We start from the raw sequence: 25,179 nt of genomic DNA, 5'->3' as shown, positions 1-25,179 counted from the left end.
TATATAAATGTCTACATGGAACTGCACCAGAGTATCATCAAGACTTATTCAGGCCTTTTTCAACACAATACCAGTTGAGATCAATATCACATGGAAACCTTCTAATACCAAAACCAAGAACAGAGCAATTTAAAAGGAGTTTTCAATACTCTGGTATAGTTCTGTGGAATAAGCTTCCACTACATGTAAAATCTGCTGAAAATATTAGAGTATTTAAGAAAAGATATCATGAGCATGTATGTGTTTGTAACAGATAATGGAATTTAGTATTTTAATACTAAACATGTTAAAATAAACAGTAATTATTGCCATCTTCATATAATGTGCATTGTTATACTCTCCTTAAGAGGGCTTCTAGGGAGAATAGTCCTTGACTAATGAGTCACCCTCTATAAATAAAGCATTATTATTATTATTATTATTATTATTATTATTAATATATCAAGACTAATACCTAGAATGTAATGTCTAGAGTTCTTCTTTAGTCTTGAGAATGGAATGCATACTGACATACATAAATCTAAAGATCAGACATATATGCCAGACACATTAAAAATTAGTTTTCGTTTTTCAGTATTAATAAGCCTTAATTACATGTTTCAGCATCTTGTCAAAGAAAATGGTGCGTCAGCATTACATGACATTTTCTGGAAAGACGTCCTTGACAGCAGAAGAGAAGGATGGTATCAATAACTTCGTTGATCAGCTTTTACAAGAAATTTCAGAAGGGAAAGAGGTATTGAACAAATGAGCCACTTGTACAAAATAAATACCACATACATGTTTCCATACAGTGAAATGTACAAAGTGCTATCCAAAATACAACCTCTACTAATCCAGTCTCTGTTTAGTACGTTTAACGCAAATATACATGGCCATGTGACTCATTTTCTCAGGAACTTGACACATATTTACTTTTACACTTGAGCTTCTGTTTTCATCAAAACTCCACAAAGCATATAATGCTACATTTTATAACCAGCAGCTTAGGACTCCTGGTTTGGTTATCCGTCAAGCATAATATTACTGAATGGATGGGTGAAAGTGACAAACTTAATATTACCAAATGGATGGGTGAAAGTGACGAGCATAATATTACCAAATGGATGGGGGCCCCGAGTGTCCAAGTGGTTTAAAGCGCTCATGGATCACTGCCATCTCATCTCTGTCTGCGTGGGTTCGAGTCTTGGATTCGGCCAATGTTGGTTTGTGAGAAAGCTTGCCAGTTGCTTCTCGTGGGTCGGTGGTTCTTTCCTGGGTTTTCCAGGGTTCTTCCTCCACCATTAATACTGTCTGCCATGTATAGCCAATCGTGTGCTGAAAAATGGTGTTAAACCCCACAACAGCAACAACAACAACCAAATGGATGGGTGAAAGTGACAAGCTTAATATTACCAAAAGAATGGATGAAAGTGACAAGCTTAATATTATCAAATAGATGGGTGAAAGTGACAAGCTTAATATTACCAAATGGATGGGTGAAAGTGACAAGCATAATATTACCAAATGGATTGGGGCCCCCGAGTGGCAGAGTGGTCTAAAGCGCTCTCTGTTACAGATCACTGCCATCTCACCTCTGTCTGCGTGGGTTCAAGTCTCAGATTCAGCCAGTGTGGGTATGTGAGAAAGCTTGCCAGTAGCTTCTCGAGGGTCTGTGGTTCTTTCTGGGGATTTCCCGAGTTCTTCCTCCACCATTAATACTGGCCACCATGTATAGCCTATCGTGTGCTGAAAAATGGCGTTAAACCCTACAACAACATCAACAACCATTATGTTGGCGATTTAGGTCAGCATATTTTGACAAGCTTAATATTACCAAATGGATATATGGAAGTGACAAGCCTAATATTACCAAATTTATGGATGGAAGTGACAAGTGTTACGTATATCTGATTTAATATATATTTATTTTAATTTAATTGTTTGTCAGTTTTAAATTTCTATTTTTTATTTTTCTTACATGCTATTATAATATAAATTTATTCACTGGAGATGATATTTTTCCAGAAAATTGGTTGACCTGAATCATTTTTTCCATAAACACCAGGTGTTGACCTTGAATCAAACTTAGTAAACAAAGTTCTATTTTATTTTAAAATGATTGGTTGTTGTCAACGTCATGATGTCATTATGTGGGTTAGGAAGTAAACACTTTTTTTTAATTCTGGGAATACAATCATTGGTCTAAACAAGGCCATATTCTGTGTACGTGATATAAACATTATCGCGTGACCCCCCCCCCCTTCCGATTTCACAACTTTGGCAAATTTTGAAACCGCATCTTATGATACAATATAACCTTTGTTTTAGTTAGAGTTCTCTCAGTTTTGGGGCTTTTACACTCGGTATCAAGTTTTTCTTTTTTGTTGCCAGATTTTGAGTTAATTATTTTCAGATCATTTGGATTTCAAAAGGATTAATTCTTTATTCTCTGGAAATATTTGAAGAGAGCTCATATAGAATTTTTGGAAAGACATTGCTTACAAATTTAATTTGGATTTGCAACACCGGAGTGCCATTATTTGTATTTCTATAAGGAACTGTAGATAAGCACATTACTGACCACAGCTTACGTCATCGTCATCCATCTTGGATTTTCCTTCAGGTTTCGAACTTGAAATTATTAGAACATTTGTTACTAGGACTTTTGCTAAATAATTTGTGGATTATTCTTAGATTAGTTTTGGATTTGATTCTTGAAACTAAGTTCTCCTTTTTTCATTTTTACAGAATTTTTCCAGGGAAATAAATTATTTGTTAAATTTTAGAAAACTTGTTGTTTTCACTCTTTCTGTGTTACTGTTTATTCTAGCCTAAACATGCAACGCAAGCTTAATATTACCAAATGGATGGGTGAAAGTGATGATAAAGAATAATCACATGAAAATATTTCATAGGAGTTAAACTTATATGCCTGTTTTCCTTGCTGGCAGATAAGCTTCATTTGGTATGGTACATTCTTCAGGTCCACATGATAAATATAATGCAAATATTTCCATAATGTCATGTGAATATTGTTTATCAGTTTACTTACTATTTTGTCACATTTGACCCAATAATCTTTGTTTACGATATTTACATGAGTACAAAAAAATTTCTTGTCACAATAGAACATAGACTTAATGTGTATTTATACAGGGTTTAGCTGTTGGGTCAACAAAATGGCATCTTTTTGCAATTCAGCTGAAATGCATACTATTATGCAAACTTAGTTATGAATGGGTATCTGCAGTACATACAGCTGTATTTACTGCACAACAAATAGCTTCCAGTTCTTTATGTTCTTTTTATTCATTCATTTTCCTCCTTTTGTATAAGTTGTACTGAAGTACACATAAGCTGAACACAATAATGCCTTGTATATTGCTTAAATGTTATGTGTTGGCCATGGCTGTAAAATCAGTCACTAATTACACTGACTGCTGTTAATACGTGGATTTATGCTTTTAATGGCTTTTAACATGTATCCCTGGTAGAACTTCTTTATCTAATCCAAACTGGAGATATAATAGCTTTTGACTTCAAAAATTGCAAATTCCTGTTTATTATGAACCTTTTATTTTTGTTCCTAGGTTATTGCAAATACTGTTGGTATGTTCAGTTTGATCATTGCTGGCTAATTTGACTTTCAGTCCATTAAATTTCTAACGTTTTAAGTTTGTATATGTTCATTATGACCCGATTTGATTACAGATAGTTAAAAAATAGGAAAATGTATTAATAACAGGTTGAAAGGCATTTTTTTCATTGTCAGCTAGGTGTTGTTCATTTAAACAGTAATCATAAACAATTACTGGCCTGTGAAAAGACATACAATTTTTGTTTTTGATATTGGTTCAATTGAAATAATAATATTGTTTACATTGCAATTTTCATTCCCTATATCAGCAGAAGTGTTGGTTATGTGTGCATTTTCATATATTGGGAGTTTATAACAGATTGATCTAGTAGCAGGCTGTAGCATTATTACCAATGATTTTCAGTCTCCATCTTGTATTGTTTTGTGATTGTGCCATACATTTACATTGCTCGTTCAAATCATTGCTGTGTTAGCTTTTTATGGTTAAAACATGATTCAGATCATACTAATTAGTAAATATGAAGTAAATATCTAAATTTTGTGTTAAACATATCAACAGCTCACATGTATTTAAAGGGGGAGACAATTATAATTATGTCCTACTGGCCTGGCAGGGAGGATGCTGGATAAATGGTTTAATATTGGATTTTATTTCCCTTTGCCATGTAAAAGTTGCATAAACTTTAGCTAGCCCAGTAATAACTGTTAGTTGTCCAGCCTTACTGCATTAGGAAAGTGTGATCCCCTGATATAGTTAATTTATTATGTCAGGTAATCAAATTTACACTATATGTTCTACCAGTCGGCAATATGAGTGTCCCCATTAACAATTTTATTCTCATTACAGATATCACCAACCAGACCAAAGATCAAGGGTGATGTAAAAGATATTCAAAAAGAAAATAAGTCTACTGTATTACGTACCTCACAGCCAACAACACCAAAAGGTAACATTTTAACCCAACACATTAGAACAAAATGATGCTGAAAAGCACTTGCATATGTGTCTGTAATGTTGTCCAAATCTAGTGACACAGTTAAAAAGATATATTTTAAACGTTGTTGTTATAGGGTTTAATGTCATTTTTCAGCACAAGATAGGCTATTCATGGCAGCCAGTATAAATGGTGGAGAAGGAACCCGGGAAAACCCTGGAAAGAACCACCAACCCACGAGAAGCTGCTGGCAAGCTTTCTCACATACCCACATTGGCTGAGCCCAAGATTCATACCCACACTGACAGAGGTGAGATGGCAGTGATCCATAACGGTGAGCACTTTAGACTACTCAGCCACTCGATGTCCCTCTATTTTAAAGGTAGGTTAAATATTTTAGGTGGTTTTTGGATGTGTTCATTGATCTATTAATTTCAAATCATTTTCATAATAAATTGGATGGGAAATGGGGTGAGGTTGTTTGAGAAAACATGCACATAGTCGGGTAATAGCAGGGGGAATGCATGCTTCTTAACTGCAGATTTCACCGGTTTTTCTTATGTTGTAAATCTTTGCCAAAACAATGTAAAAATTTATTTTGCATTAATTGTATATAAAGTTCTACAATTTAAACAACAATTGGTCTTGCGTGCATTTGTAAGGTGGTCTCTATGGTGACGGAACTCAAAGAACCTGTAAGAACCATACAGCCATGCTATATTTTTTTCAGTCAGTCCAGGACAGGTAATTTTCAAAATGTAACTTGTTCTATTAACTGCTTCCTTTTCTCTTTTTGTTGTAACAGCATGAACTGTTATAACCTTCCCTATGTTTTTGGCCCATCTGATAAGGTTCTTATTTCACTTCTAAATTTTTTTCGACTGGTGTTCATGGGCCAAGGGACAAGTACGTTTAGACAGGTGAAAAATACAAATAACTAGATAATTTACTGCATAAAAACATCTTTAAGACTATCCTACTTTCGGTTTTTGAAAACATGCACTAGCTTGGGACTAAACTCTTGCCATCAGGCACTTGGTATGCACACGAGGAGCTGATACTGGTAGTGTTTTCTGTCCTGTCATGAACCATGAAGGCAGTTAGGAAACAAATGGTACAAGCCTTACCCTTGAGTATTTTTTGTATAATGAATGCTACTATAGAACCTATCCACATCACTGAGGCTAGCTGCATAGTAATTTCATAATGCAGAGGTTGTCCCAATAGAGACCAGAAGCACATAGAGCATGCAGCATTGCCAGAACTCTCATTGCAGTTAAAATTTGGATGCATTCTCTTATTGTTGTTTTGGTGTTTCTTTCTTCTGACTAATAAAAATGTTGTGTAGTCCTACCAAGTAAAGCTTTTCCAAGTCATTTATTTTCAAATACAGTAAATGTCTCGCAGGGGACTGAGATTTTCGTTATGTTATAAGTGAGAAACAATATATCTAAATTCATTGTTTATATTTCAGAATGTTAAGGTCTGTATCCACATTGATGTACATGTCAGTGACATTGGACATAAATGTAGTAAAAACTTTTACCCTCAGAAATAAATTGTCAATATTGATATGTTTCTTTTGTATTAATCTGAGATTTTTGAAAATCATTTTCTTAGTATAAAATATCAGGTATGTGACCCTGAACTTGTAGATACATACTAATCTATGCTATACTATACAGACACTTGTAGGTATATGCTAATCTATGCTATACTATACAGACACTTGTAGGTGCATGCTAATCTATGCTATACTATACAGACACTTGTAGGTACATGCTAATCTATGCTATACTATACAGACACTTGTAGGTACATGCTAATCTTTGCTATACTATACAGACACTTGTAGGTACATGCTAATCTAAGCTATACTATACAGACACTTGTAGGTACATGCTAATCTATGCTATACTATACAGACACTTGTAGGTACATGCTAATCTATGCTATACTATACAGACACTTGTAGGTACATGCTAATCTATGCTATACTATACAGACACTTGCTGGCTCCAGTACAACAGCTGGTACGAAGTCATCACTGTCTTTGGCAGTTCTGGTAGCAGAACAAAATTGCTTGCTTCCTGGCAATCACTGATTTCACAAACAATATCTTTAATTGTTGGCATCGTAGATGTGGCAGTGTTATTATCAGAATTAATAAAATCAGAGCAATCACCATGATTGCTTATGGACCCAAAGTTTGGGTAGTGTATCAAATGCAATAGCAGGGGAACATTATTATCATCATGGTTATTAATGATAATAACATATGTTTATCACTAAACCCTACCTTAACCAACCAGTTTGCAACGCATCCGATGGAAACATGATGTCATGCATGATTAAACGTATACTGATTCCAGACATTGTGTTTATTTCCTATAATTATTTTGTCAAGTGCTTGTGAGGTATATTAAGATTCGAGCACACAGGTACATTGATTTCAGAAATGAAGATGTCTTAATGTGCGCATGAAAGTGATTTACTGCAAGCTGTACTCATTTGTTCAACATACAGCAATAGAATGATAGCTAAAGGATATTTGTAAATTATTTGGGTTTTCTTTTAAAAAGAACAAAACCAAGACATTTTTTATGCTTTAATTGCATTGAACCATCAAACCATGATTTAAATTACCAATTTGGAATGAGGTATGATCATCAGAAAAGTTTTACCTGCACCTTTGTTTTTTTTAACAATTATGAATGAGGTGTGATTATCATTCATTTGTTATTCCTTTGTCATTTAAATAACCACCATTGTTTATCAGGGCCCCCAGTTACTTCCATGTTCAAAAGCACTCACCTTTACTCTTCATCCAGGTGGGTTCAAGTTTCAGTCTTCGCCAAAGTGGGTATTTGAGAAAGCTTGCTTCCTGTGGTTTTGTGGTACTTGCTGGGGTTTTCCTGGGTTCTTCCTCCGCCAGTTATACCTGTCACCATGTATCGTGTTCAGGAAAATGGCATTAAATCTATAACAGCAACCGTTATTTACTTAGCTTCAGTGTATCGAATGATAACTGCATTATAATTGACCTAAATTTCTCTGACATGCATCACAAAAAGCAAATGCTAGAACCAATTGAAACCATGGAAGGAATGTTGTATAGTAATTAAAAATTTGGCAGGGAAGATAAAACTTGATGATTCTAAAAGAGGAAATGTTGTATCCAAGCACATAATAAACAGTTATTTGATATTACACCTCTCCCTCCATAACTCGAGCACAACGGGGTCCACAAACATAGACCACACTATTAGCAATGATGCAAGTTACTGAGGAACCTCAAACAATCAATGTAATTGTTTCGCTTGGTTGCCTTGCTATCTTTGATAACAGTTATGAATGAGTCAGTTAATTTAAGGTAGTTTAATTATGAAACATACACAATCACATTTGTAACAGTGTTTGTTGATCAACCAAAGTGAGTTCACCTGACATATATCCGGGGCTTCTAGATTTTAAGTATGTAGGGTTTACATGCCTTTTAACATTTCTTTCATTCCACCTCCTTTGTTTAATTCAAAATACGTAAAATTAGTGTGATAATACAAAGGAGGTCAGCTTTTAATTTAGTGCAACAATAGAAACAGATACTTCTGCAAGTCAGTTATCAAAACACTGTGGCACTTAATTAGGTTCTCAAAACAAACACTCATGGACATAGCTATTATGGTGGATTGACACATTTTACATTTAAATACACATTGCAATTACGATGATTACACCTAAGAGGAACTAAAAAATAGAACTAAAAACACAAATTTCATTTAATAAAAATTATTTAATTGGCATTTAAATAATAATGTACTGCCTACACTAGGCGTAAGTGACATTTTCATTGATTGAAATTTCCTTGGATATTTTTAATTACAGTGTAATAGAAATATTGTTTGGAAAGAAAATTTAACAAATCATATGACTTCTTATTAAAAGTTGATAATTTCATACTGTTGATTAAAATTTCCAGGTCCAATCTACTGTTTATGACCATAAAACGAGCGATGATCAACCTTTTGGTATCTTCTGGTTTAAAAAAATGTGATTCACATATTATAAGCAGGGTTGCGAGTTATCAAGGGAGTTGTGTATTTTGATATGTGGTGATTTTTTAATTAACAGATAACTTATACATAATTACTGAAGTAAAATGACATTAATAGCCTATTGGTATTTACCCCCAGCTGTAGTCTTAGACATTGGGCTCTCAAGTTGAAACAGCTGTCCTGGGATGGTCAAGCATGTTACTGTTTATTCTGTCATATTTGCATACACTTTATATAAAGTGGAGAGTAATGTAAAGTCTGTCTGTTACCAATTTCAGTTTCACACAAGAACTCTTGTTGTCCACTAGTGACATTTACCAGACTTTGGGGATCACTTGCTCTTGGTGTAAGAAAGAAACACATCCAATTTTGGTTCAAAAGGTTCAACCTCTTGGTCACTAACTCAAAGAAGAAAAATGGTTTATGTTTATTAGTTCTGCACCACAGAACTGGATCAAAACCTGTGGGTAGAATTCCTGGTGGATGGCTTGCACTTGTTGTATGGAATAAGACTTTTGATTCTGTGGTCTACCTAAATGGATAAATTATATATTTATCTATCAACATGTATTTGTTTGTGTTTATGTTGTTGTTGTTTTGGGTTTAATGCCATTATTTAGCACATGATACATGGAGGCCAGTATGACTGGTGGAGGAAGAACCTGGGAAGAACTTCCAACCCATATGTAGCTTCTTTCAAGGTTTCTCACATAACCACATTGACTAAGCCCAAGACTCAAACCCACAAGGACAGAGGTAAGATAGCAGTGATCAGTAAGGGTGAGCACTCGGTCACCCAGGGCCTCATTTTGGATGTCTGGAAAATAGACCTTTCAGTGGCAAACTGCTTAGCATGTCAGATAACATCGCTAACTCAATCTCTAATAATAAGCCTTAGTTTTGTGATGTGTCATTATTTTAAAGTATGATGAGTTTTTTTATGCATTATTGTATTGAGTATGTTGGAGTCTTATGATGCATTACTGTATTGAGTATGTTGGAGTCTTATGACGCATTATTGTACTGAGTATGTTGGAGTCTTATGATGCATTATTGTATTGAATATGTTTGAGTCTTATGGTGCATTATTGTATTGAGTATGTTGGAGTCTTATGGTGCATTATTGTATTGAGTATGTTGGAGTCTTATGATGCATTATTGTATTGAGTATGTTGGAGCCTTATGATGCATTATTGTATTGAGTATGTTTAAGTCTTATGATGCATTATTGTATTGAGTATGTTGGAGTTTTGTCTTTTCAAAGAATGCATAGAGACATTTTAATACCTTCTTTCAGTCCATCCATTCATCTGTCCATCTATGAATAAACTGCTGAGGTGGACATGTGCCAAACTTTATATTTATTTTTCTGAATATAAATCATCTGCAAAGGAGTGTTATTTTTTGGCTCTTTGGAGTTTGTTTGGAGGAGGCTCAAAAGTAAAACTGCTCTGAACTTTAGATTCAAATGATGTTTTCATATATATGTTGATAACTTCACGGATGCAGCAATCATGGAGATGTATAATATTCTGTGTTAGATTTCAGGCTACAGCCTCTAGGTCACATGGAAGTGGCTGGGTGTGATAATATACTCTCTATAAACAGCATGGTGATTTACACTTACAAGACATCGATGTTCTTATTGTGTAAGTTGTCAGCTTGTGTTAAACTCCTTGGGTCTGAATATTCTGATTTTTTTAATTCCAGGATTTAGGAAACGTAAGCGGTCACTCTCCAAAAGCCCTGGTGTAAAAAACTCCCCAAAGAGGAATAAAAAATCAGCCAAGAAAAGGTTCAGCCTTGATGAGGTTGTAGACATTTTGAACAAAAGTGATGAGAATGGCAATGAGTCTGACAAAAGTGATGATGATCAACTTAATGACAGTAATGAAGAAAATGTCTCAAGTACTGTCTCATCACCTGCTAAAAACGGTAATAGAGAAAGGGTTTCATCGGATCTGGACAGTAGTGATGAAAATTATGATAACAGTGATAGTGATGACAGCTTTAGTTCTGGACGTGACTCAGAGAGTGAAGAGAAAAGCAGTTGTAAGCAAAATAATAGGAAATCAAAAGCTGATGAAGAAAACAAATCAGAATTCTTCTCACTGAGGGCTTCAAATGTCAAACCAGTGAAGTCTAGTAAATTAAAAATTGTTTCAAAAGAAACAAATAACAAGAAAAATGATTCTTCTAAAGTAGAACGTACATTTAATTCAAAAGAAAAGACTAATAATAAACATGGTCGCAGAGTAAAGACATTGATTGATACAGACTCAGAGAGTGAAATGAGTGACGCTGTAGAGGAAACATCAATAAGTCAGTTTAAAGTTGAGGACTCTGGCCTTGACGTACAGTCAGACTCGGAAGGTGGAAGTAGCTTTTCAGATTCACCTGTGAAAACATTATCACGTAAAAGGCAAGTTATCAGCTGCATTGAAAGCACTGACAGTGAAGATGATGAAGATTCAAATAATGCCAAAAGATGGCAAGCCAGTCATCAGTTTGCTAATCATGACAGTTTGAGGCGTGCTGAACCAGAACAAGTGAGTAGTGACTATGAGATTGTGGAGGAAGAGAAGCAGGTGAAACAGCATAAACAGAAATCTGCAAAAAAATCCAGTATTGACACAGACACTGACTCTGATGAAGATGTTCCACTCTCACACTATAGTAAGGAAGGAGAAAAGGCAAGTTGAAATTACACTAGCCCTTTATATCTTATACTTGCCCATCTAGGAATCCAAGACATAAACATTACTTTTCTTTGCCAAAATGTTTAAATAGTTTGGAGACACAGGGAGACCTCAAAAATCAAAAGTCAAATGTTTTTTGGTTTTGCATAATAACTTTTGTTCTTGGGTAAGTTCCTTGACCAAACTATTGTGGTTGGCATGCACTTAGGGCAAATAATTAATCCATTACTGTACTGGCATTGTGGATGTGGACACTGGCTTCAAAGGATTAAGTGCCCACTATGAAGAGTGGATGTCCATTATGCTTTATGGATATCCACTCAATCACAGATTTTATTCCAGCCAGCTTTAGTTTTGTGGCACCTTCTGAATTTATTTCATTTGCCTCACAAGCTTACAAGCTAAACAAACAGATAAGAGACTCTTTGACACTGTAAACTCAATCACATATGTTGTCGCTTGCATACCTTTGCCTCTACATACTACAGTAGTAACATTGCTTATGGTATTTATGAAAGACAGCAAGACATAGGCACATACAAATATGCCTAACATAGAAAATATACCATGTTTTAAACTTCTTGAATATTCTCAAAGACCTGTAAGATGACTGAGTGCATATTAATAGAATTGCAACATACATCCCTATTTACTAACAACATGTACCAGCAAGCATACACACATGCAGCAATTTAAGATCCTATCAGCATCAAGTGGTACCTTCGATATTCTTTGTCAATAAATAGTATTTCATAGAAGTTCTTCTTTGTACTGGAGATTAATTTGTCATAGTTTTGATTGGTATATTAGTGCAAAACCTAAAATTTATTCCCCACAGGCAGATATATCGTGTAATGTACTGTAACAAGATAGCTGGGTTGAATTTCGGATTTATAACAGAACACTTTTGATGGTGGTACAGATACAATGTTTAATGAAGAATGACTTGAATGAGAAAAGAATTATGATTAATACATGTGTGTATTATCCAAATATTGGACAAATTAACATAATCTGCACTAGCCTAATAATGCAACAAATGAAAAAAAAAATGAATTCACTGAGATAGTGACAAATGAAGTATTTTACTGAAATAGTAAAATGATCAAAACAAAGGGACAGATATCATACAAAATATCTTTACAATCCCAAAACACTGGGTATTACAAACCCCCAAATTAGCCCATGGCTAAAAGATTACATGTATGGACTTACACACTCTGTCACCAGCACACTTGGCTACCAGTCACACTGGTCAATCAAGCAGTCAGTATTCCAGGTAGTCACCGACCACCATTCAATTCCTTGGTCAATCAAGCAATCAGAGCCCACTAATTGGTCAGTAACACCCTATCACCTTCTACTTTACCAGCAACACTGTTCACTCACCTCTGCGGCTGCTGTGATTCAGCTTTACAGCTGCTATGGCCGATTTCTGTGGTTAGCTCTGCAGCTGGTACCATGTTGACTCCGATCAGCTCTACAGCTGCGACTCCGATCAGCTGAAAATACATCTAACACCATGTACTATGCATAACATGGGCATATACGATAAAACGTATAAACGTTATATATAGTAAACTATACAGATTACATTATCGGCACAATAATTACAAAACAATAAACAGGTTCAGAAGTAATCCTACCCGTACCCAATAAGAATCCTATGGTACTAAACGCTTCTTAAAAATGCAACTTTATATTGCAAGTATAAATCTCCTGCTAAGTCACAAACAAGAACAGAAAATATTTGCATTAAACTAGGTAAGCCGAAGCTACATAGAAAATATACAAAAATAAACATGGTAGTACAATAGTTGTAACTTATACACAAGAAATTAATGAATAACTCACACACATCTACAGCTGAAGATACTGCTCCGGTGGCTTAGTGGTTAGAGTGTTTGCCTTGGATAAGGGAGGTTGTGGGTTTGATCCCTGGCTGAGTCATACCAAAGACTTTAAAAAACGGTACTCACAGCTGCCCCGCTTGGCGCTCAGCATTAAGAGGTTAGTGTTAGGACTGGTTGGCCTGGTGTCAGGATAATGTGACTGGGTGGGACATCATGCTACATGTCTGCGGCATGATGCCCCAGTGATAGACATCACTGTAAACTGCCACACTACAGACATCATAGCAATATGAATGAAAAATTGTTAAAGCTACATTAAAAAATCCAAATCACACACAGAGCTGAAGATGTGCAAGTCCTTAAAGTGGACCGCTCACTGACAAGACGTTCCACAATGTATAGATTTAGTCTTACAATGAGGCATTTGCATACATGCAGAGTCTTTCGAATTGTCTGGGAGTATTTTGATTTTTGATCCCATCTTTTGATCTACGGATTTGCTGACAAGATCTCCCGGAAACTAAAAAACTGCCAAGCATATGTATTTCCAGCTAAAACAACATTCAATACACTGTTCACAACTACCGAAATCCATCAATCAACTTATTACAATCAGAATGTTCTCTGCCTTTTCTGTCAGTTCGAGAAATAAACCTCGAATGTAATTGAGAATTATATTCTGAACTACTTTTTATCACGTGGAGCAATATGGCAGTGGAAGGAGACACATCACATTTGGAATATCATCGGTCTTTGCTGTTGTACAGTACGTAGTGAGCTCCGCCAGAGGCGAATCACCAAACACATACAAATTGATGTATATTCCTACAACTACTTTCGGAGTTATTTAAAAAATTCTGGTGACATGTCAAAATATCTGCTAATGGATTCAATAGAAAATATGCCTTCAAAAAAATATATATATTTGCAAGTTCAACAGTGCATGGATAGGCAAATTTAAATGTGTGGAGCATAGTGAAAAGAAGAAAGCTTTGCATACTGCACAGCTTGCAACACACATTTGAACATTTCTGTTGGAGGAAAAATGATCTTACAAGGCACTTTAAAAGTACGCAGCACATTGCAAACAAGAAATCGTCACATAATTTCAGTAAAAGCTGTGCTTCAGCTGAGTGACAGACTGGTTACAACAGACTGGTTACAGCAACTGACAGTGTCAACTTGAAGATGAGTTCAGGGGCTTTCAGCTCTCCCCGGCCTCTGACCTGCCCAGTTTCACTTTGGGAGAAACACCATTGGATGTCTTCTGGGTAGACATGAGCAGTTTCCACACCCTCGAAGATTACCAAATCTAGTGAAGCTCTCTATGGCAGCACTCAGCTTGCCACACAGTAATGCAGACCCTGAGTGTTGTTTCAGCATGTTGAGGAAGTTTATGTGGAAAAACTGTGTCACCATTAATATTGTGTAAGAAAAATGCAAAGTGTGACTGTTTTGAGCTCAAATGTTTAAATGATTTGTGTATTGCTGCAAGTTTGTTTGAGTGTTTAAGATTGCAGTGTGTCATTATTTTTGGAACCACAGCACCACAGCGATTTTTGCGAAGATTCTTCAATTTTTTTTGTGATATTAAGAAAATAACATATAACAAAATTAATAAAGTTCAGTAACTATTATTCATTATAGTTATTTTACTTAGATGTGGTATGAGCTGCACTTTCGCACTTAAACTTATGAGAAAAATAGTCATTACGCTAATCTCCCTGATTTGGACCCATTCCCCCTGATTTTGAACACAAATCTCCCTGCTTTGGTTCCAGAAAATTTGGCATGTATGTCTTTATACACAGACATTGCTGCCATACTTCGTCTGTGCACTGGAAGTATTCGGTTCTTTCCATCGAAAGGACTTTGCACGTGTGGCATAGGATGAACCGAACTCACTGTTTTGAAATAATGTACAATATACATAAACCACCTTCAGGTATTGTTGTACACAAAAAAATGAAACCCGAGTACATGTATTTAATAAAAATAAAAGGATTTATACAATTCTGTGACATATACTGTCAGAAATCTCAGATATTTGTTGATTTCTAAATTTAACATGTTGGTATGCAGATGAAGTAACTAACTGTATCCCATATATAAAAGTAAGTAATCTGATAATCCGTACTGCAGTTATTTCTTAGATGTAGGAAATTGCCACTTTGATAATTTCAGGCTATTATTGCCACTGATAATTATCAATATAGCAAAAGCTAACAGTTGAGAAGTACATTATTGTTCAGATCAAATCAGCATAATATAGTGGCCATATAATACCAATAGTATGTTAACTGTCATGACTTCTGATTCATAGAAACTGCATTGGATAGGTTACCACTCTAGAACCAGTTAATCCTGTCAGAAGCTCATTTCCTTTGTAAACACTGAACTAATGACTACAAATTGCCAGGGGACAATATGCTGTTATCAAAAAGCATGTCTTCAGATCAATACTAAAAATAAATCTGATAGCCTGATGCCCGGGGTTTCTCTAATTTCCTGTATTCTAAGCAAGGAGCCCATCAGGCTTGTCAAATGTATCTAATTTACCTGAGAAAGCTTCGATTGCACTGATGAAATGCTGAAACTTAATATCAAGATGCTTACATGACATAACATGGCAAGTCTTGCTAAATACACAAGTTCTACTCCCAAACCATAACATGGCATGTCTTGCTAAATACACAAGTTCTACTCCCAAACCATAACATGGCATGTCTTGCTAAATACACAAGTTCTACTCCCAAGCCATAACATGGCATGTCTTGCTAAATACACAAGTTCTACTCCCAAAACCATAACATGGCATGTCTTGCTAAATAAACAAGTTCTGCTCCCAAACCATAACATGGCATGTCTTGCTAAATACACAAGTTCTACTCCCAAACCATAACATGGCATGTCTTGCTAAATACACAAGTTCTACTCCCAAACCATAACATGGCATGTCTTGCTAAATGCACAAGTTCTACTCCCAAAACCATAACATGGCATGTCTTGCTAAATACACAAGTTCTACTCCCAAACCATAACATGGCATGTCTTGCTAAATACACAAGTTCTACTCCCAAAACCATAACAAGGCATGTCTTGCTAATTACACAAGTTCTACTCCCAAAACCATAACATGGCATGTCTTGCTAAGTACACAAGTTCTACTCCCAAACCATAACATGGCATGTCTTGCTAAGTACACAAGTTCTACTCCCAAACCATAACATGGCATGTCTTGCTAAGTACACAAGTTCTACTCCCAAACCATAACATGGCATGTCTTGCTAAATACACAAGTTCTACTCCCAAAACCATAACATGGCATGTCTTGCTAAATACACAAGTTCTACTCCCAAAACCCCTGATAAGGTCATGTTTTAAAAAAATATGATTTTCAGTAATCTTCAAAAATAGAACAAAGAAAACCCCACTTCAGTATATGCCTATTACATATAGCATATATAAACAGAAATTAGTCATGATTGGAGCTGATGCAGAAATACCCTTCTGGCAGTTTAAATAAGTGCAATCAAAAGGCCAATAGGTCAGGTATAAGCTACCACTGCATGGTTGACTTAACTGGCTCACAATAGTTAGTGTGGTGCTTTTAAAAAGGGCATTGGGTGAGCCCATTGCGCTAATTTGCATAGGTAAAAATGATCATGAAGTGGAACAACCAAATATAGGTAAATCAAAAATATGCTAGATGCATGTAGGTGAAAAAAAGTTATTACACATCATTGCCTTAAATGTGAATGCTTAAGCCATCTGTATTAAAGATTATTGACAAGTTTGTAAACAGCAGCAACATTTTTGTGAAGTTAAATTTTACCCATATATATAAAACAAAGCAGTATTTCAGTTGTCCGAATAGCATTCAAGTAATTACTTTTTATGGCATTTTAGGAAGCAAAGCCAGCAAAAACAAAATTCACTACTCTTGTTTGGCTAATTTTACATTGTTAAGCACACCAGCAAAATAAAGGGGGCGTGCATTTCTTTCTCAGCACAAGCAGCAAACAACATCTCAACGTGTCATTTCTGTGTGTACCATGTCTGTCGAAATAGGAAACCATCTGTATGTAACAAAATTAGACTGGCTGAAATGAACATTCCAATTAGTTAATTGACCTGTGCTTTTCAGTATGATTTTATCTATGAAATTGATTGATAGACAATAATAAGTACGCAACTGTTTTTTTTCACAGTTGATTTGTCTTGATAAAGCATTACCACCTGTACTGTGGACAGAGATGTTTAACTCTAGTCTGAGCTAGTGGAATTTGAGTCAAGGCTTGTGTGTTTTTTGAGTCAACAGCCTTGGGCCTGTGTCTAAATATATTTTTTCTACAGATATTCTCAGTTTCAAAGGAAATGTGCAGGCAATTTGACTAAATGAAAAGGCAGAGTCCTTTGGTCACTACTGAGAAATTGGATGCCAGAAACATTCAGATAAACAGTCTACACTGTACAACAGTGAGCCAGTGGACTGGGTGGACATTGAAAGATGCAGCCAGATATTTCACCCTGATTTTATTGACAAGGTGGTTCTGCAATACAATTGATAATTATTCATACTTATTTTAAATAATATTAATATAAAGTTGTATTCCACGACATACCTGTACTTTTTATATGAAAAATTAAATATTTAAGAATATTGATTCCTTTCATACATTTTATGTAATTGATCTTATCAGTGTCATCCCACAGTAGAAATGCCACTCCTCTTGTAAGGCCAATTTCCTGCAGCGGAATGGGTGGTCATTTAAGAAGGGGGACCATTGTACATGTACTTCTAATGGGAGAAAACACAATATGTTATTGATGTTCATGTTTTTAGACACAGTCAACACCTGGTTTGATTGGGCTAAGTCCGATTTAAGTTCTGAAGTCTTTATAAAGAATCTCCAATGCACATGTCCATCTTAATTAAAGAAGTGGACTTGGATACCAAGGATTTGAATTTTCTGGACAACACATAATATATGTCACAGATTTGGGTTACAATCCCAGGTCATAGCTTGAAGGGTACAAAAGGAGAATATGTAATAAAAATTGCGGAAATTTGGCACAGCGACACATTTAACATTAACTCCTGGAGCTTTTTGCCATTTTTGCCTGAAAATCGAGTAGGAAACACATTTTGAAAGCTATTTCTGAATAGACTTGAAAACACCAAATCCCCGGTCATCTTTAAATAACATACTGCCTAGTTGTTTTAGAAACATCACTTTTTGTTGGCTATTTGACTCGTGCATGAGCAAAAGGGTAAATGTTGGGCTTCCTTTTTTTTTTTTTTTTTTTTTTTTGTTTGCTAAACGGAGCCATTATTTTTGTATGAAGACCACTCTTTATTCCAAATGCCCATCTTATCCTACTTTTTGCAAAGGCTCACCTGTCTGTTTGCAGTTCATACCGGTTTGCCTTAGATGTGAGACCAAAAAGTCTAAAATCCAGACACAAAATGGGATTCCGACCACGGGCGAATTTTGCGTTAAAAAAAGTAGGGTCCAGAAATTGAGGTTTTTCTGTCTGTATTTTGTTTGTGCAACTAGATATTCCAGATTTTGTGGTATCATTGTAGAGCTACATCTGTCTACCTTTCTATAATACCACCCACTTTAGTGTATCTGCATGACCATGACGCTAAAGAGCTCGGCAGTAGGCTACTACCTCCTGTCCCATAAAGTCGTCGCTAGGGGTTAATGTGTTAAGTAGTTTTGGGGGGAAATGTTTCAGTTATCCATATTTATCAAAAACATAAATAATTAATTGTCATAAAGACTATATTTTAAAATAGTGCATACTGTGTATGAAAATATAGAATGTCATACATAACAGACTGTTGGGCTGTTTACAGAAGCAGAAAACATGTTTGCATAGATCTCTAATAAGCAAAGGGATGTAACTCCCACATAATTAGCAAGATCAAAAGCAGCACAAATGATGATGTTAATTTTTTCCCATAAAATATCTTGGTGGAAAAATGTCCCACATTAAAAGAGATTTCTTATGCCCATCTTGTTTCTTGTGATTCCTGTTCTGATTCTGGACATGTATGGTTGAGACTGAAATCTCAGTAAAATAGAACGTACATGTCATTCATATTGCACAAAACGGTCTACCAGAAATGCATTTTTTATTCAATAAATTTTTAATTTGCCTGAAGTTAAAAACTGCCTCTTTGCTATCAGTAACTTAGGAATGCTTTGGATACTCTTTACTGGCTTATTGTTAGACATGTTCTTTGATAACCTAATTTGGATTTTTAAATTAGACATGTAAATTCTTAACATTCTGTCTTTCAGAAGTCTGGAAAAAATGTTGAGAAGAAAGATGACAAGAAAGCTTCAGAGAGTAAGAAGAATCAGAAAACCAGCAAGGTATCTGACATATAGCATTTCTTTCTTAAAATTTTGGTGGTGGGAGTTCTATCAAAATACCCAGATCTATTTATATTTAGCTTTTGAAAAATATGGAGTACTAAGAGCACATGGTAGCATTTCTGGGTGTCAGGAACACTCCTTATTGGGTCAAAGTGAAACCTGATACAGTGCATTTCTTAAGAGCAATATATGTTGTACAACAGCGCTCCATCCCACTGCAGGTCCAGGGTTGTAGAATTGTCCTGAAGCATCCTCACTAACTGTTTTAAGAGGCAACCTGTTTGCTGTGGGTTAGAGCCTTTATTGGGAGAGGAAAGGATCCTGGTAGTTGAGCAAAGGCTTTTCAATGGAATACACTACCTTAGCCTCTACTTCTTCTATATGGTTGGTCTGGAGGGCCCTGTCTTGACAGATTGGCTTTTCATGCAGAGCCCTTTGAGGTCTTAATTTACTCGCTCACTTTCTCTTTTTCCTTCTATCTCTCATGATACCACTGTTACTCCTACAGTTTACCCCTTTATTTTTCTTTTCTCCTACTCTCAGAAGACTTCCTTGAAAGCAGTGTCTTAATGGGTCAATTGTGAGGAAATTTTATCAACTGAGTACAGTAGTCCCCCTCTTGAACGGCCCCCCTGACCAGCGGCCACCCGCTCCTTACGGCCAGAATCCGTTGGCACCGACGAGTTTGTGTTCAAAAGTACCCCTCGCGAAAGGCCACCCGCCTAACGCGACCAGCGGCCAGCATATTAGTGCAAAATTATAAAATTTACCCCTCACAAGCGGCCGCATTTTATTTGAATATGTATCCAGAACCAGTATTGTATTCATGACGTATGTTAAGTAATCCGATTTCTGTTTGCCGATGTCAGGTTTTCGTTACTGAAAGAAGTGTTGAGTAAAGTACATTTACCACTAAGGTTAATATTATATCATTTACGCCTCACGAGAAGCCAAATTTATTCCATAAAAACCGAGAAAGACTTAAATTTTAATCCATACAAAAGGGTACGTACATATTATCCAATTAGCCTTACTGCTGTGTTATCATAAGATGTCCGGTTTAGTCACTCTGATAATTGTTAAGAATACAGTAGTAACAGCTGAGAAGTGGCAGTATCGATGTACAATACCCAAGTCAGCAGGAAAATGGTTTAATAGCCTTTATGGCTTCCCTTTGTAAGATATTGAGCTTGTTCACTTTGGTAATCAGTGGCTATTACTGCTGACAATAATTGTCAAAATTACGAATCCTTGCGGCCGCGAGGTCAAATCTGCGTGATGTTAATGGTACATATCGAAGCCGTTTTGGCTTCTCTCACTTAGTGTAAAGAAATGTATAAATGCAATAGGGTACCAGACTGCGACTAACGAATCACGTGACAAGATCACTTCCTTTGAAAACACGGCAATTTGTTTAGATGCATACAAAATTGTTTTATCAGTATTGTAGTTCGCAACATGAATAACATACTGCAAAAAGATCAATATGTCATCGAGAAAAAAAAAAAATTCTCAGTTTAGAGGAGAACGTGAAAGTTATTCAACGGGGGGGGGGGGATGTCGCAGAAAAATAACGTCAGGAAGACTCAGATAAACAATATCGTAAAAGATAATGAAACAATTCTGCAGAAGTGGAAAGGTGAAATGGACGGAGAAAGGAAGATTGTTTGAGCCAGGAGACGTTTGTATGCTGATTTGAAAGACAAGAAAAAGCAAAAATTTTGTCAGTTGAATTGGAATATGACGACTTTATCGCAAGTAACGGATGGTTGCACAGATTTCAAGTGCGACACAATATCAAGAGTTTTGTCATTAGTGGCGAATCAGCTGATGTTAATAATGAAGTTGTCGAAGATTGGAACAAAAGACTAAACGAAATATGCAGGGGATATGACAGCAAGGATATTTTTAATGTGACGAGACTGTTTTTTTTTTTTTTTTTTTAGAGTGATACCAACAAAGTGACAGATGATGTGAACTGTAACATAATTATAAAGACAGTTTTAAAACTATCAATGGTTATTCATAGCATTCTTTTGCAAATGATGACAAAGTTTGTTTTACATTTATTTCACATCATTCATGTGATTTTTTAATTAAAATATTAAATATTTAAAATTAAATGCACTTGTGACTTTTTTCATATGTATTTACTATTCACATTTGTCATCCCCCTCTAGAAAGGCCACCCGCATTATAAGGCCACTTTCCTGGTGCATTAGGGGTGGCCTTATAAGAGGGGGACTACTGTATGTCTTAGGGATCAATATGGAGGTGATTTTGCCTTCTCAGTATACCACCTGCATATCCTGACACTTGAAAAGTGTCCCCTTGTTTGACTCCATAGCGGGTGGGCAAGCACAGGTGATGAGACAACTGAAAAACAAAATATAGAAATCAAACCAAATAAGTCAACTCAGGAGACGTGAAACCTTATCAGACTCATCCAATCCAAAGATGAAATCAAACCACTTGCTGCATTATCACCATTTGTAGTCATAAAGATTATACATGGATTACTTGGCAAACCCAAAAGTGTAAGAAAACTAAAATCAGGTGGTTACCTGTGGCATGTGATTGGAAAGTGCATACTGAGAGTATATAAAAATAATTAAGATGTTTCATGATATTCTAGTAACCTGTTTTGCCCACACATCATTAAATACATCCAAAGGCATCATTCATTGTCATGACATGGCTGGAGTCAGCAACACAGCAATAATTGAAGGGAGGGGAAAAAAATGTGAATTTTCCTCCACAACTTGACGCCCAAAACAATTACATAATTGAGTCATAAGTGAACTGATCATGAGTTACATTTATCGAGTTCTAACCAGAATATTACGAGGTTGCAGTATGGACCATTTGGGTGTAAGGAAGCCATTAGACAATGCTGAGAAGCCCTGAGAAGATTTAATAATCTTCCTACACCAGAAAATATAAGTACTGTATTTTCTGGGCTAAAGCTCACCACACCATTAAAGAAAGTAAAAGAGAATCATGGAAAAAATGTTTCTACTTTAAACTCTTGTTCCTTTATAAAGAAAGTATGAGACACAATCCGCATAATAAATGGAAAGGGAGAACAGAATTCTTTCCAACATATGAAATTAAACAATAATAATTTCGATTCCAAACATGACATAACAAATATACTTCCTGATAGTTTCTCTAAAAATTCCTCATTGTCTAATTATTCACCAGCCTTCCAAAGATAAATAATCAAAAAGAAAAAAACATGGTTAAAATTCACATCCAATAACTCATAGTTATAATCATCTGTTTTCACTATTGGAGCTTATGGAGGCTTGGAACATGTCCTATGATACATCCACTGGGCCTGATGAAACACCAACCAGAACCATCATTAATAGCTCATTAACGATCACCTGGTTAGACTGGAAACATTTATTCGCGATGCTTTTATCAAGAAGGGACATTTAGTAGCGGCTATCTTTGACTTAGAAAAGGCATATGATACAACATGGAAGCATGGAATAATGAATGACCTGCATGATCTGGATCTAATAGGCTGTCTGCCCTCTTTCATATTGGACTTTCTCTCAGACTGGGAATTCAAGGTACGATTGAGTTCCACCCTCTCTGATGTGTACGAGCAAGAGATGGGTGTGCCACAGGGCAGCATTTTATCAGTAACGCTTTTCAACATAAAAATTAATAGCATTACCAAGTGTTTGGCTCCTGGTGAGAATTGCTCAATATACGTTGATGATTTTCTAATATGTTATCAATCAAAGCACATGCATACAATTGATAGACAACTACAACAGAATATAAACAAAATTCCAAATTGGGTCAATGCTAACGGTTTCAGAGTCTCAAAATCAAAAACAGTATGGATGCATTTCTGTCAGTTACGAAGACATCATGATGAACCTAAACTCACGCTGGACAGAACACAATTATATTAGTTGTTATATAAACATAGTATTTACATAATATCAAATAAAAATCAAACCCTCTGAACCCTGCTTTTTTGTCTGTATTTCAACCCAAATACAAAACATACCAAAATAAACCAAATGCCATACCTTCCTTTGACATCAAAATATCATCCAGCCTTGACATATAAAAATTAAGCTTTCTAAAATCCTCCAGATGTCCATCTGAAACACATAAGTACTTTTTAGACTACACGATGGAAAAAAAATCTAAGACAGACCCTTCCATATTCCACAGCTCTTATCAGGAACTCCTCACCTAATTTAATAACTGCAAAAGAATTTACACTGATGGATCAAAGGATGAGGAAAAGGCTGCTGTAACCTTTAGTGGAAAACACACAACAAAAGTTCTCTTGCCAAATGGCACATACATTTTTTCAGCTGAAATCAGAGCAATAGACCTTGATCTGCATTATATCAAAAGAAAACATATTTTAAACTGCAAAACTGCATCATTTTCTTCAACTCACTGTCAGGACTTCAGTCACTACACAACAGAAATTTGCAAAACCCATTACTAACCAGTATTCTCATCAAACATTCCGAGCTGTGTACGTCACATAATATAAGATACTGTTAGTTGCCCAGCCATACTGGTATTAAAGTTAATAGCAGATTGCGCTGCTAAAATGGCTCTCTCTCTAGAACCATCTGATTTTAAAATACCATACACTGATTTTAAACATAGTATCAAAAAGTCTTTACATCTAACGTGGCATGCATCATGGAATGATGCAATGAATAACAAACTCCATGCAATCAAGCCAATTCTAGGAGACTGGACTCCTTCCTAGAGAACCAACTGTAGGAAGACATTACAAGAATTAGAATTGGTCATACTTGTATAACCACTCCTATATGTTAAAAGGCGAAAATCTATAAGAGTGCATTTCTTGCAATGAGCCAATCACTGTTAAGCACTTTACAGTAGATTGTTTCATCCTCTAACCTGCGCCCGATCGTCACTACAATGTTTATCACATGAAGGAACTTTTTGATACAATAAACGTCTCTTGCATTTTAAAATTCCTGAAGGAAGTGAACATTTATGCTAAGTTATAACTTATGCTATCACTTTGAGTGTTTTTATGTAATGTATGTACCATCATTCATACTAAGTATCTTCTCATCGAAATATTTATTGACTCACATCATTTACATTCCCCGTTGATCAGGTAGCTTTATATACTACCCTTACCATCCAATCATTTTTCTTTTAACTGTTTGATTTTATTATCGTTGGTAGATAATAAACCTTAAACTGTTGATAATCTTACGTATAACCTTTTCTATGGGACTAAATAGCCTTACAGTGCTGGTGTGCTGTAAACCTACAATTAATCAATCAACAGCACTCCAGATTGCATCTAAAAGGGTTGCATTTGCAAGTAAAGATTTAGAATTGGCAGTTGAAAATTGTCAGCTGATGACCTTCAGAATCAAAATGTGGCAACCAGAAAATGACGTCACTTTCATAATTACAGTTATATTTCATGTTTTACACTATTATTAATAGTATTACTGTTTGGTAGATCCAGTTTAATTTACCTCATAATCCATTTTGAATTGAGAGACTGCTGATTTTCAGTATTAAGTATATGTGACTTGTCAGGCAAGTAAGGCTGCAGTGTTTACACTTGTAAATGACTCAGTTTTGTTTACTGCTTGTAAACATTTACAGAATAAGTAATTTTAAATGA

At 35.6% G+C, this 25,179-nt stretch overlaps 1 protein-coding gene across 1 annotated transcript in view; it reads left to right on the top strand.

Annotated features, from left to right (window-relative positions):
• Positions 1-25,179, top strand: part of LOC149777533 (uncharacterized) — a 52,106-nt gene that overhangs the window by 14,733 nt on the left and 12,194 nt on the right. The window contains exons 2-5 of the mRNA XM_089942125.1: positions 604-736; positions 4,428-4,527; positions 10,281-11,263; positions 19,437-19,511. Of these exons, the coding sequence (XP_089798251.1) occupies positions 604-736; positions 4,428-4,527; positions 10,281-11,263; positions 19,437-19,511 (1,291 nt within the window). The remainder of the gene's footprint in view (positions 1-603; positions 737-4,427; positions 4,528-10,280; positions 11,264-19,436; positions 19,512-25,179) is intronic.

This window comes from Sinohyriopsis cumingii, chromosome 18 (genome assembly GCF_028554795.1).
Source record: "Sinohyriopsis cumingii isolate HCF-2022 chromosome 18, ASM2855479v2, whole genome shotgun sequence".
In the NCBI taxonomy this organism is placed as follows: domain Eukaryota; kingdom Metazoa; phylum Mollusca; class Bivalvia; order Unionida; family Unionidae; genus Sinohyriopsis; species Sinohyriopsis cumingii.
This window is presented reverse-complemented; position numbering and strand designations above follow the sequence as displayed.